The following is a 14068-nucleotide window of genomic DNA, read 5'->3' as shown; positions in this document are numbered from 1 at the left end:
GAAAATCACATTTTTGATTGAATTAGAAAATAATCACAGATGCCATTTAAAATAGTAAAATAATAAAATAAATGTTTTATTTGGCATCAAACTAATAAAATGCCTTCATGGCATAAAGGAATAGGAAGGAAGCTTAGCTTTCTTAAATAAGAAACAACTAAAACTAAACAAAAATAATTTCATAATTGATAATTAACATAACTGCCATCAACATAATTGATAATTCTAAAAACTATCTATTGTCTATAGCTAGGTTTTTGCCACTATCACAAATAAGAAAATAAAGTTTCATGAACAGATATCATTATTATTAAAGAAAATATTATAATCTTATAAGAATACTATTTCAAAATATACAAAAAAAATTTTTAACTCTATTTCTGGGAAAAAGAAAATAAATAAGTAGAACTCTGAAATTTTAAAATTAAGCCAAAACCTTCAACTTCTTTCATCTGATACAGTTAATATTCCTAACAAGAGGAAGTACAAGTAATCTAGGTAATTAGGTCAAAAAATCATTTTCTGAATTTCTCAGACTGAATAAACCATTAAGCCAAAAGATTCCTTAACTAATGGAAAGTTTGAAAGTGCCATGGTTCTTGAGCCAAAGAACATTTATTTTTTCAAATACCTTCACTGATTTCTGAAAAAACACTTAAGCAACTGTGAGAATATTTTAAATATACACTTTTAAATCAATGGAAATTTGTTTCTTTGGAAACTTACTTTCTTTAAAATTTTATCCCTTATATTAGTTAGCAGGATTGTGGTAATCATTTCACAACATAAAAATATACAAAACAACATGTTGTATACCTTAAATATATACAATTTTATGTGTCAGTTATACCTCAATAAAGTTGGGAGGGGTAGGAAACATTCTATCCCTAAACGATATCCTACATTAGCAAAGTTTTCCTGCCTGGATTTACCCACATTCCCCTTTGCCTCCACTCTCCCTCCTTGGGGATAAAAATGGCACTTTCTAAAAAGAATAAGTATATTAACCCTATTAATTCCTATTAATACCCTGACCTCTCGATTCCTTGAATTCTTCTCCTTCTGTTTTCTATCACCTTTTTCCCGGCCACTCACCCCTACTTCAAAGGGTCACACCCTGATACCTTGTCACTAACAGCAACTGCAATCATTTCATAATCTCACTTTCAAATATCCCACTCTTCTACCACTACACTCCTGTCTTCCCAGCTCATTCCATTTGCAATGTCAATCATCCTCAGACTCCACCAAGACCTACAATCTATTAATTTAACAATCTTTATACTGTCATTCACCATCTTCCTACCATAATTTCTCAGCTCCCTTGGCCTTCACTTGCTTTGTCATACTCGAGTAGCAAAGCAAAGCCCCAATCCTGGTTAAATGCAAGTCACCACCTATTGAAGGTCTGCACCTATGAGTGCACATGTAACTGGAGAAAAAACACACAACTATGCTGATTGGCCTCACTGAACTTTATAATCACTGACCTCACGTGAACTCTTAATGCTACCTAGCTATTATACTCCATTCTCCTAAACCTTTCACTCTTTCCCTCTTCCAAACTACTATTTTGCATATCCTCTAATATCTCTTCAAGACTCCAAAATCTGTTCCCTCAACTTTTCTCTCAATTGATAATCTTACCTCCTATTTCATTGGGAAAACAGAAACATCCCGAAGTGTCCAAAACTTCCCATACCACACTTGCCCACCTACTTGGAACTGTGCCCCTGTACTCTGCTTCCCTTCCTGTTATTAAGGATAATGCTTCCATTCTACAAGCAAAGGCCTATCCTTAATTGTTTCATTTGTGCAATAGACCCATATGCTGTCTACTACCCAAGGATGTTGCTCTAGCAATTTTCCCGTCTTTCATGTAACATACATGTTTTGCATCTTTATGCATTCCCAACAGTGTATGAAAATGCTACAGTTTGTCTCAACTTAAAATTTTTTTAAAAAAGAAAGCATTTTAACCCCCACTTCCTCCAGTTACTGACCCATTTTTATCTTCTACTTCATAACAAAATTCCTCAAAAGAGGCGACCATATTCACTCTCCACTCTTCTCATTCTTTCTGAAACACGTCAATATGTTTTTTCTCCACTACTAACTGAAACTGCTTTATCAAAGTCACTAATGAACGCCATGCTGTTAAATGCAACGATCAGTTCCCAGGCCTTGTCTACCTTCATGTGTCACCATTCATCCTTCCTCACTCCTCTAAAATGCTGTCTTCACTTGGCTTCTAGGCTTCACTTGTCTACACGCTCTCCTGCTTTCCTATTTCCCAAGCAGTTCCTTCTCAGTATCCTTTGCTGGTTCCTGGTCTTCATCTCAACCTCTTAATGTTGAAGTGCCCCAGAGTTCGGCCTTTGCATCTCTCCTCTCTTTGCCAACATTCACTTCCTTAGTGATATATTTTCTCACAGCTTTAAATGCCAGCTATACTCTGATAATTCCCACAATTTTACCTGTATGCCTGACCTTTTCCCCGTTCTCATATATCCAAATGTCTTCTCAATCTTCCAGCTCAGATGTCTAACACCTCATATTTCACACATCTAAAACTGAAAACCTCATATTCTCCTCCCAAAATGTTCTTCTCAGAGTCTCCCCTCAACTGACAGGTATTCCATCCTTCCAGGTGCTCAAGCCAACAGACATGGAGGTATCCTTAACTCCTCACTTTCCCTTACACCTTATTACAATTTGTCAACAAATCTTATCGTTTCTACTGCAAAACATACCCAGTATCTACCACTTCTCACCACCTCTACCACTACATCCTGAGAGCAAGCCATCCTCGTCTCTTGCCGAATTACTCAATAGCTTTATGACTGCTTCCTCCTTGTCTTCTATGGTCTATTTTCAGCTCAGAAGCCAGAGTATTACCATTAAAACATTAGAATAGTTTTGCTCAAAAGCCTCCAAGGGATCCCTTACTTGTTTCCAGGAAAGCCAAAATCCTTATAATAGCCCCACCCTAACCTTTCTCTTACTTCACTGACCTCATCTGCAACTACTCTCCCCTTTATCGCTCTGTTACAAATGAACTGGCTTCTTGCTGATCCTCAGAATCACCAGGCATGCTCTCATCTCAGGTTCTTCACCTAGAAAGCTTTCCCCCCAAATATCCCCCAAAAGAGTGTAAATTCCATGAGGGCAGGGACTTTTGTCTTTTTCTCTGCTATATCCCCAATATATGGAATAGTGGCATGTATTAGGCACCCAATAATTACTAATTCTTAATGAATACCTCTTGTTCATTGGCCTCCACAGACTAGAATAACTTTCCTCTCCTTTACCTACTTACTGAAATCTAACTAAAATATCATCTCAACTCTAAAACCTTGTCTATTATCTCAAATTACACTCCTTCCTCTGAATCATGACAGGCATTAGTCTGCACTTCTACTATACAAAAATAAAGAAATGAATGATTGGGAATATGAGTATCATTCAAAGAGACAATATTGAAAATTATTATTAATTCAAATGAAGCAATATAAAAGGCTTCCAGCTGAGACGGTGCTATGAGTTCACAATTTAAACTCATCCCCCTCTGAACACATATCATAGCAATAACAGATTTTTTAAAAAGCATCTAAATTTTAATTTAAACAACAGCTAATATTATTGCTGTGATATTTTTATCATAAGCTAGCCTATAATAGGCTAAATAATGAAATGCATAAAATTTTTAAAGTACAATAATATCTCTGTGGTCCTTAATTAAGAACATAATCTTCCACCTAAAATTCTATACTCAACTAAACTATCAAATACAAGAGTATGAAGAAAAGAGTTATTTTCAAACTTATGAGAGATTTTCAGTGCCACAATTAAGGTAATATTATAATAAACACCAAAGGGAAGTTGTGACAATCAATAACTTTAAAAAAAATGTGCTTACTTTTTACTTCCATATTTAAACATTAAACTTACTTTCTTCATACTGCTATGTGACCAACCCTCCATCCACAACACCTGGCATTTCTTATGCAAAGCAGGATTACTCTCACAGTTTATTATGAAGTTTAAATTTGCAGAATCCATTATCAAGACAATATGCAAGTTTTGTTGAATTCCTAAAAAATAAGAAAATTATACTCTTGGAATATTACAATAATAATAATTGAAGAAACCTATATATGGTCTGGTTTTATGAAATTAAAATGTTTTGAAATGGGATGGTAGGAGCTGTTTATAAAAAGAACAAGCTATGAAACAGTATTACAGTATAATTTTTATTTTGGTTAAAAAATACGTGTGTGTGTGTGTGTGTGTGTGTATGTATGTGTATGCTAGGATAAAAGATCTAGAAAGGTATGATACTGCTGTTACTTTTCAAACATGACACTGGATTCTATTTTGTAATTTTTCTTTCAAGGATTTTTGTTTCATTATTCACAAGCAAAACTGATCTCTGGTTTTCTTTTAGGAGAAATACCTTTTCCTTCTTTCAATGACAATATCATTTTCCCTTTGTAAAAAGGATTTTGGACACTTTCCTTTTTTTTTATGTTGGACACTTTCCTTTATTTTCTATGTTCTGAAACAGTTTAAAATGGCATTGAGATGATCTGTTTCTTAAAGGTGTAGTAGAATTTCCCTGTAAACTTGAAGTGGACAGAAGGGAGGGTAGCTCTTTAACAACTGTCTCTATTTCATCAATAATAAATGTTCTTTTAGAAAAATAAAGATCAATGTAATAGTCATGTCTGGGTGCTGCCATCATTGCCTTATTTTTTGTTTATCAATTTTAGATATCTACAGTGCACATGAAACTACTTCTGCAGTAATCAAACTTTCTTTAGTTCCAAAAAAATAACACTACAGAGTCTGGCACAATCTAAATAGTTCAATAATTCTCTAACATAGGAGGTACTAAAGCACAAATTTCACCACATGGAAACAAAGGCAACAAAGTAAATATTCCAAAGAACATTACCATACTTTCACCCTTCCCTTTCACTAAAATTTTGCTAACTTGTTTTTATTATAGGTTAGCCTTTATGCTACTAATTTGCTAATGAGAAAATAATGCAAATTAAATGGTATTTATTTCATATGAAACATAGTTTAAATTGATTAACGAATTCTATGGCACTTACTATATGTGAAGTAATTGAAGACTGGTCCAAAAAAACCATCCTGTGAAGCCTGATCTTTAAGAGGCAACAGCAAGGGCTCTAATTCTTCAAGAGTGTAGAGTCCAGGAACTTCACCTACAGAACATTACATTTGTTTTGAGTTTTACCTGCATTACACTAATTCAAAACACATTTTACACACACAATGCTTCTTCTATTTTTGTAATCAAATAATCTGATGTTATTCAAGCTTTGTTTTCAAAAATAAACAAACCCTATCACCCTCTATATTATTCACAAATCTACATCTATAGCCTTCAGTTGATTAAGCAAACCATTAAAGACAGTTCATAATCTAGCCATCTATCTGCTTTTCCAAGTCCTTCTCTACCCCAACCCCACAAGACCTTGTATTCTAGCCTCAATGAACTTCTTTGTGTTCCAAAAATTTAATGAAATACTCCCTCTTCCTGGAATATTATACCCACAGTCTTCCTCTGCCCCTTATCTTCCCCTAATATTATTGTTTATCCCTCAAGACACTACTTTGTCAACTGCTATATCCATGAGACTTTCCTGAATACCCACATGCTAGGTAAAGCATTCTTTTCTCTTGTGTATAGTATCCAAACATCACTGTTTAGCATTTACCACATCATTTAATAATGAATGAATTACTTCCCTTTCCTGCCCAATTAGATTCTGAATTCCCGGAGGGCAAATATTTGATCATGATCAATATTAACCTTAGGGCATTCTTAGCAAGTATCTAAAACATAAATATTTGTTAAATAAATGAACAAACGAATTATCAAATGAATGAATGAACTTGTACTGGAAATCAGGAGAACTAGTCATGGCCTGCTACTATACAACAGAATGATGAAAGTCAAATCAAAGGTGATTAAGACTATAAGAATTTGATAGAGGGCTTGAAGCTTGTCTTGTTCACCACCATAAATCCAGTTATTTAATAAATATTTGTTAAACCAACATATTTGTAATTCACAAGAAACTGTAAGATTAAATGAAAATTCTTTTGCTGCATTCATGTAGAGCCCAACATAGTTTGAATCCCTACTTTTCTTTAGGTTAATCTCAGAGGTACCAGACTGCTCCCCAACCACCAAGTATGTACATATTCAAATGCATACACACATAAATGTGCTCTATGTCTCCTCTAAACTTCAGCCATATCAAGATACCCTTGATTTCTTAAATTTGGTAAAGAAAGCTAGCTCTATTTACATATTCTATAGGGAATAAGAATTTGAAATACAAAAAAGAGACAAAAAGGCCTATTGAGTACTTTCTCTGAAAGTATTTTTCAAATACTTTTTTTGCCAAAAACGTTGTCAAAATTCAACCTTACCAAAATTTAGCTTTATTTATGATTTTTGCTATTATATCTTGATAAAAAGACCAATTTATCTTACAATAAAAATAATTACTGGGTTAATGCTTATCTGGATGTTTGCTTTCAGAAATTAAAACCAAAACAAAAATACAAAAACCCTGTATATATCTGGCCTACAAGTTTATCTCAGCCAAAATGAACAAGGTCTCCATCTAGTGACAATTTAAGCAATATGCAGGAATGTGCACCTTAAAAATCAGAAGAGATTATTTATAAAAAGGGCCGCAAACACTTCAAGCTTGCTCAAGACATACCACTTTCACTATACCATTTCCCTTCACTTTGACAGAAATTGACCTACCACTTGTGTAACTAGAGTCTTTCTCATTTGGGCACTAAAGTGTAGATACCTCACTTTATAAATGTTTCCTTCAACCAAAGCTGTTAAATTCTGAAAAAACAAAAAAACTATTTTATCCCAGAGTCTACCTAGCAGGATACAAAACAAGTATTTATTAAAACCTGAGTGGAACATGAGCATCATCCAAATTTTGTCCTCGGGTCCCTAGAATGGAACAATTCATATAGTTGAAACTAGTTTTTAACAAGGTTTACTTTGTACTTAAGTACCAAAATACTTAGTCCAAGTTTAAAACGAAGCTACCTCATACCAATTCTACTAACAGTGGTTATGCATTATAAGGAGATTATAATAAACTTCATAAAGTCTTCAGAAAAGGAAGAATTGCAGGAAATTGCAGGTATTCTCCTCAGGAAATCACCAAAAAGGTCAGGTGGCTCCAGAGACAAAAAGAGTACAACACAATTCGAGAAATATGAGACCTCATATATCTGAAATATATCTGCTATTATATAACCACATTTAAGGCCATATTATAATTATTCAATTTTTCCATTAATGATGGACAGTGAGGTTCTATCAAATTTTTATTACAAATTATACTACATATTTCCTTACATACTAGTTCTTTTAAAATTTATTTATTTCTTTATTTTTAGCTGTATTGGGTCTTCGTTGCTGCGCGGCAGGCTTCCTTTAGTTGCGGGGAGCAGGGGCTATTCTGCGGTGGCTTTTCTTGTTGTGAAGCACAGGTTCTAGGCGCGCAGGCTTCAGTAGTTGTGGCTCAAGGGCTCTAGAGAGCAGGCTCAGTAGTTGGGACGCACGGGCTTAGGTGATCCACGGCATGTGGGATCTTCCCAGACCAGGGCTTGAACCCGTGTCCCCTGAATTAGCAGGCGGATTCTTTTTTTTTTTTTTTTTTTGCGGTACACGGGCCTCTCACTGTTGTGGCCTCTCCCGTTGCGGAACACAGGCCCCGGACGTGCAGGCTCAGTGGCCATGGTTCACGGGCCCAGCCGCTCCACGGCATGTGGGATCCTCCCGGACCGGGGCACAAACCCGCGTCCCCTGCAGGCGGTCTCTCAACCACTGCGCCACCAGGGACGCCCGAGCAGGCGGATTCTTAACCACTGCGCCACCAGGGAAGCCCAGTATAACACATTTTTTAAATAAGTACTGGTTGATAACTTTCCTAAAAGGTTATAACTTATAATAGTCCCACCAAAAGTGTGTTAAGAGGGCCAATTTTTCAGTATATTCATCAATATTCAATATTTAATCATCATTTTTATATAATTCCACAATCTTGGTTTTATAAAAACAGGGTTTCTCAGTTCTCCTGCTCTGAGCATGTTTTTATGTTTAATCCCATGTCACCTTAATAAAAGCTATGCCAAGTGTTCTCTGAAACATAATTTTATATAAGATCACTTTACTTGAATAATTTTTACATTACTTTTATTTTCTTTAAATAGAACCCATTTACTTGCCTGAAGACAAAAGGCTATTGATCATCTCCAAAAATGTAGGATGTACAAACTGATAATCCTCAAGAAGTAAAACTACTTGTTGTGCTTCAATACCTGCAAGATGTAGCACCTGCACGATAAGAAAACACATTTTGGTACACATTAAATATTTTTGGCACAGGTAAAAACTTTCATTCTGTATGTAAACTAAGTTGTTTTTATTGATTGATATTTGAGTAATCAAAATTTAGCCATATAGTCTAGAAAGTAAATCCACTGAATAATCAAAATTTAGCCATATAGTTTGGAAAGTAAATCCAGTTCATAAACAAATACTACTGGGAGGAAATTTAATTATTTTACATCTGGGACATTAAAATCTAGAGGATAATTTTTAAATACACCTACATATGTCCTAAATGCCATCTTTTTGTTTATCTTACCTATCCATATAACATCCCATAATCTGGGGTGCTGAGAGCTAAAAACATAATTTTGTAACAATTATGGAGAAAACAATCATCAAAATTAAAATAAAGACTATGTTGCATATCAGAGATTTAAAGGCTTTTTGAATAACTAACTGTGATTTAAAACCAAATAAAACAAAAGACTGCGAGTCACTCACATGTTTGAGATCATTTTTGAACTGCTTCAGTTCATATCCCCTGGAAATCTTTGGTGAAAACAGCACTGCTCCATGCATATGACTGACTAAAGAAGTGATGGTCCGACGACCTACACCACTGCATCCGGCTAACAGAAGTGAACCTCCAGGAAAACTCAGCACTCTGTCTATCCTAGACACATATTCCAGGACTTCTTGGAAAAGTAAAATATCTAAATTCTGGTTATCTCGTCCATAATGAATAAGACCCTTCAAAGATCACAAAGCGTATTATATAATTAATATAAATCCAAATTACATAATAAAATGTTAGTTATCTAGATTAAGAGATTATATTTTTGGTGCACTCAAGAAAAGGGGTTAAGTATATTCATGTTGTTTCACACTCTTTTATCTATCCAGTAATCCAGCTTTATGGCACTTTGTAAGGAAAAATTTACATGATGTCAAACAAGTTCACGGGTCCACAACAGTCAGTTACTTTTGAACACCATTAATATAACTAGTAAAAAGCAGTGTAAGATAGCAGGTTAATTATAAAGACTTCAAAAGCTCTCAAATTTTTACCACTTGTTACACATCAAATCAGTGTGCACAGACTATAAAACAATCCCCAAACTCTCAAAACGTACTGCCTAAAGATATTTTGTGAACTCTTGTTCTTACACACAGCTCAGCAATGAACCAAAAGCCCACAAAGAGGTAGCATGCCCTGCCAGGAGCTATGTGATAGAGTGAAGAAAGAGAGAAAGGACAGCTTTCACATACTTAACAACTTTTGCACATTCCCAAACTTTTCAATATCCATTCCAGGCAAACAAATAAATTTACTAGACCATGAAAGACTTTTCTTGATATAAAATCCATACTAACTTCCACTATAAATATTAATTTTTAAAGTAATCATATATAATACTGTTTCTTTTTATTATAATTAATCTCAAAAACAAAACAAACAAACAAAACTCCATAGGACAGTGCTACTAAAAGTTTCAGTGAACCAGCAGCATCAACATCATTTGGAAGTGTCTCAGAAATTTGGATTCTCTTCTGATTGTTTTCAGATTCAGATTAGTACCTATTGAATTCAGATTTCTCTGGATGGAACCCAGCCATCAATATTTTCTGGTTCTCAAAGTGTTTCTAATGCTCACTAAAGTTTGAGACCACTGTTCTAGAATGAGAAGTTAATATTATATTAACTGTTAATATAATATTAGCAGTTATATTTCCCAATTAATATTAAGCCTTTTTAATAGTTCCAACCTCAGATACCTTTTTCCAGCATGTATCCTAGCAATTTTACACTAATCTGTGTAAGTGCATGTGCACCTACTTAGATCTGCCACGTTGGGCTAAATTCCAAAAGATACGAACCGGTTTTGCCTATTCTAAGATCTTTCACTTCATGCCCTCAAAAAACTTACAATAAATATTTTGAAAATGGCTTTAATCATAACCAAATCCCAATTCAAATTCATTATTCATATTATACCTTTTTAATAACATCCTTAAGATCTGCAGAATTTAGTTTTCCAAGTGGTTTTCCATGTGGAGGCAAAGGTTGTCCTGGGGCTGACCTTATTCCTGAATTATGTCGAGCTCCCCATGTAACATAGAAATTATCTGTAGAAATGAAAGATATTTTTGTTTTATGTGTGTTAATCATAATGGGAGCATCAGTAGAAATATTTCACACTAAACTGTTTTTAACTTAATTAGTCCAAATAAGAACATCCCCAGAAAGGAAAAGATTAATTACTTTGAATTGGCAAATAAATAAAACAATCTCAAAATTATTCTTGAAAAAGAACACAGATTTACTAATATCATCAAGAGCCCTGACTTCTAAAATAAAAGAAAAATTAACCAAATTTTAATTAGAAAATAAAAATCCCACAAACTTCCCTTAAATTTATCTACAGCAGTGTTCCTGTTACCACACAAGGAAAATCTGTTCACCATTCTATTGAAGTTTCGCCTCCCAATTCCTCTGGGAGACTGTTCCATCAGTATCCACCTTGTCATATGCTGCGCTCAGCAAACCTTCCCTAGACCCCAAGCTACCTCATGTTCTTCTTTCCTTCTCCATCATATTTCTCACATTATCTTCTACTTGCCAAAACCACTATACTAAACTCTTATTTGGGAACAACAATGCTACCCTAATTGCAAAATCCAAACCTTCGTTGTAGTCATTATCCCAACATGACTTGTGTGCATCTCCTTAATGGAGCTTTTTTCCTTGAATCTATATTACCGTGCTCATCAAGCCACAACCACTACTCCTTTTCAGTTTTCTATTTATCCCATATATATATATATATATATATATTTTTTTTTTTTTTTGCAGTACGCGAGCCTCTCATTGCTGTGGACTCTCCCGTTGTCGAGCATAGTCTCCGGACACGCAGGCTCAGCGGCCATGGCTCACGGGCCCAGCCGCTCTGTGGCATGTGTTATCCCTTATATTTTTATTTTCACTGGGATCCAAATTCAGCCTATTATGCTTTAATTCTAAATACTCCCCTGGAATTATTTAATCTTATTCTGTGGATTAGATTATCAACTATCTAAATATACACCAAAAACCGATTCACTACGTATCTCTAGGCAAGTCTCCCAGCTCTAGTCTAGTCCCATATTTCGAATTGCTTAATGACATGTAACTCATGCATTCATTCATTAAACACTTATCTATCACAGACCTGTATTTAAACATTGTACTTCCTGTTAGAGATAAGTAATGAATAAGACAAACATAATTTCTGCCCTCACAGAACTGATAAACTTTATGTAGGTTCCCAAAAGACACTCAAAAAGCTTGTAAACATTCAAACACATGCATAAAACTGAACTCATTATCTTCATGTCTCATCATTTCTCAGCTGGACTATTGCAGCATCCTCTTACCTCATATCCCTGCTACAAGCCTTTACCCCATCAAATATATCCTCACTGCTACTAGAGTAACAAACACAAAAACAAAATCTGATAGTACCACTGCACTCCAATATCACATATAGCTTCCCACTGCCTTAAAAGAAAAACTTTTCCTAATCAGGGCCCTTTGCAGTTTGGCTTCAATTTGGCTCCACTGACTGCTTGAATCTCTTATCTCCCTCTGTACTCCAGTATATACCCCAGTTTTCTCAAACCTTTGATTCTTTGCATATGCTTTTTCCTTTGTCTGGAATGCCCTTCCCCTCTTCTTCACTTAATTGTATCCTTTAAGATACAGTTTGATTTCCTGTAATTGCTCCAAAAAATTAAAGTCTTAGGTGTTAATCTAACAAAATACCTTATAGGACTTATGCTGAAAACTATACAACACTGATGAAAAAAAGCAAAGAGTATCTAAATAAATGGACAAATATGTTCATGGATTGGAAAAATCAACATAATAAAGAGGTCAATTCTTCCCAAACCAATACACAGAACTAATACAATTCCTACCACAATCTCAGCAACATTGTTTATATATACAAGATTATTCTAAAATTTATATGGAAAGGCAAATAGCTAAAACAATTTTAAAGAAGAAGGAATCAGTCAATCGAATTTTAAGACTTATTATACAGCTACAGCAATCAACTCAGTGTGGTACTGGCAGAAGGACATATACATCAATGGAACAGAATCAGGAACCCAGAAACAGAGTTACACAATTAATTTTTGACTAACGTGCAAAAGCAATTCAAGGCAGAAGGGTAGCCTATTCAACAAGTGGTGCTGGAACAAGTGGACAACCATAGGCAAAGAAATGAACCGTGACCTAAGTCTCACTCTTTACACAGAAATTCACTCAAAATGGACCACTGACTTAAAACATAAAACTATAAAGTATTTAGGAAAAAAAGGTGGAGAAAATCTTCAAAATCTAGGACTAGACAGAGTTCTTAAACTTGACACCAAAAAATCCTTAAAAAGAAAAATTAATAAATTGAGCTTCATAAAATTAAAACCTTTTTTAATCTGTGAAAGACTCTATTAAGAAGATGAAAAGACAAGCTACACAGTGGGAGAATATATTTGCTAACCACATATGTGACAAAAGAATAGTATCTAAAATACAGAAAGAACTCTAAAAACTCAATATTAAAAAATTAGAAAATGGGCAAAAGACATAAAGAGACATTTCACTGAAGAGGACAGACAGAAGACAATTAATCATATGAAAAGATGTTCAACTTCATTAGCTGTCAGCAAGATGCAAAATAAAACCAATATGACCTATCAGTATACACTTATCAGAATGGCTAAAATAAGAAAATACTGACAACACCCAATGCTGGCACGGATGTGGCGCACCTGGATCACTCGTAAATTGCTGATGGAAATGTAAACTGAAATACAGCTACTCTAGACAACAGTGTGGCAGGTTTTTTTTTTTTGAACTAAGCATACAAGTACCATTCAACCCTGCAACTGCATTCCTGAGCATTTATCTCAGAGAAACAAAAATCTCCACACAAAAACCTGCACATAAATGCCTACAGCAGCTTTCCTCTTAATAGCCAAAAACTGAAAACAACTCAGATGCCCTTCCACAAGTAAATGGTGAAAGAAATGGTAGCATGTCTAAATATAATACCTACTCAGCAATAAAAAGGAACAAACTACTGAAACACTCAAGAACCTGCATATATCTCCAGAGAATTATTCTGATTGAAAATAAGATTGTTGAAATGACAAAATTGAACACAGAAAAGATGGGTGGTTTCCAGGGGATGGAAGAGGAGTTGATCCATTTTAACTGTATCAATGTCAATATCCTGGTTGTGATATTATTTTTGCCAGAGTTGAAGGAAAACAAGTAAAAAGTACATGTGTTCTCTCTCTGTTAGTTCTTACAACTGTATGTGAATCTACAATTATCTCAAAATAAAAAATTTCAAAGTAACTTCCTCAAAAAGGAATTAGTCTCTACTCTTCTACACCCCTAATATCCAACATTTATCCCAAATATATTCAGAAAAGTTATATTAATTGTAAAACACTTCATGCTCTATTGTATTTACCAGTTTAACCATCTATTTGCATAAATCTTTGTGGCACTTAAACATATTAGCAATAGTTACCATTGTAAGCAAGGACTTTCACATCTGTATCTGCCATTAGATTACAAGTTTCTTAAGCACAAGAATGTATCTA

General features: G+C 34.6%; 1 protein-coding gene across 2 annotated transcripts in view; it reads right to left on the bottom strand.

Moving 5' to 3' along the window:
- Positions 1–14068, bottom strand: part of DYNC2H1 (dynein cytoplasmic 2 heavy chain 1) — a 372035-nt gene that overhangs the window by 257518 nt on the left and 100449 nt on the right. For both annotated transcript variants that reach the window (XM_004282190.3, XM_049714064.1), the window contains exons 48-52: positions 10410–10540; positions 8915–9163; positions 8308–8416; positions 5121–5234; positions 3952–4094 (exon numbers count right to left, since the gene is read on the bottom strand). In XM_004282190.3, the coding sequence (XP_004282238.2) occupies positions 3952–4094; positions 5121–5234; positions 8308–8416; positions 8915–9163; positions 10410–10540 (746 nt within the window). The remainder of the gene's footprint in view (positions 1–3951; positions 4095–5120; positions 5235–8307; positions 8417–8914; positions 9164–10409; positions 10541–14068) is intronic.

The sequence above is a fragment of the Orcinus orca genome, chromosome 8 (genome assembly GCF_937001465.1).
Source record: "Orcinus orca chromosome 8, mOrcOrc1.1, whole genome shotgun sequence".
NCBI classification, from domain to species: domain Eukaryota; kingdom Metazoa; phylum Chordata; class Mammalia; order Artiodactyla; family Delphinidae; genus Orcinus; species Orcinus orca.
The sequence above is the reverse complement of the archived record's forward strand: the minus strand, read 5'-3'. Positions and strand labels throughout refer to the sequence as shown.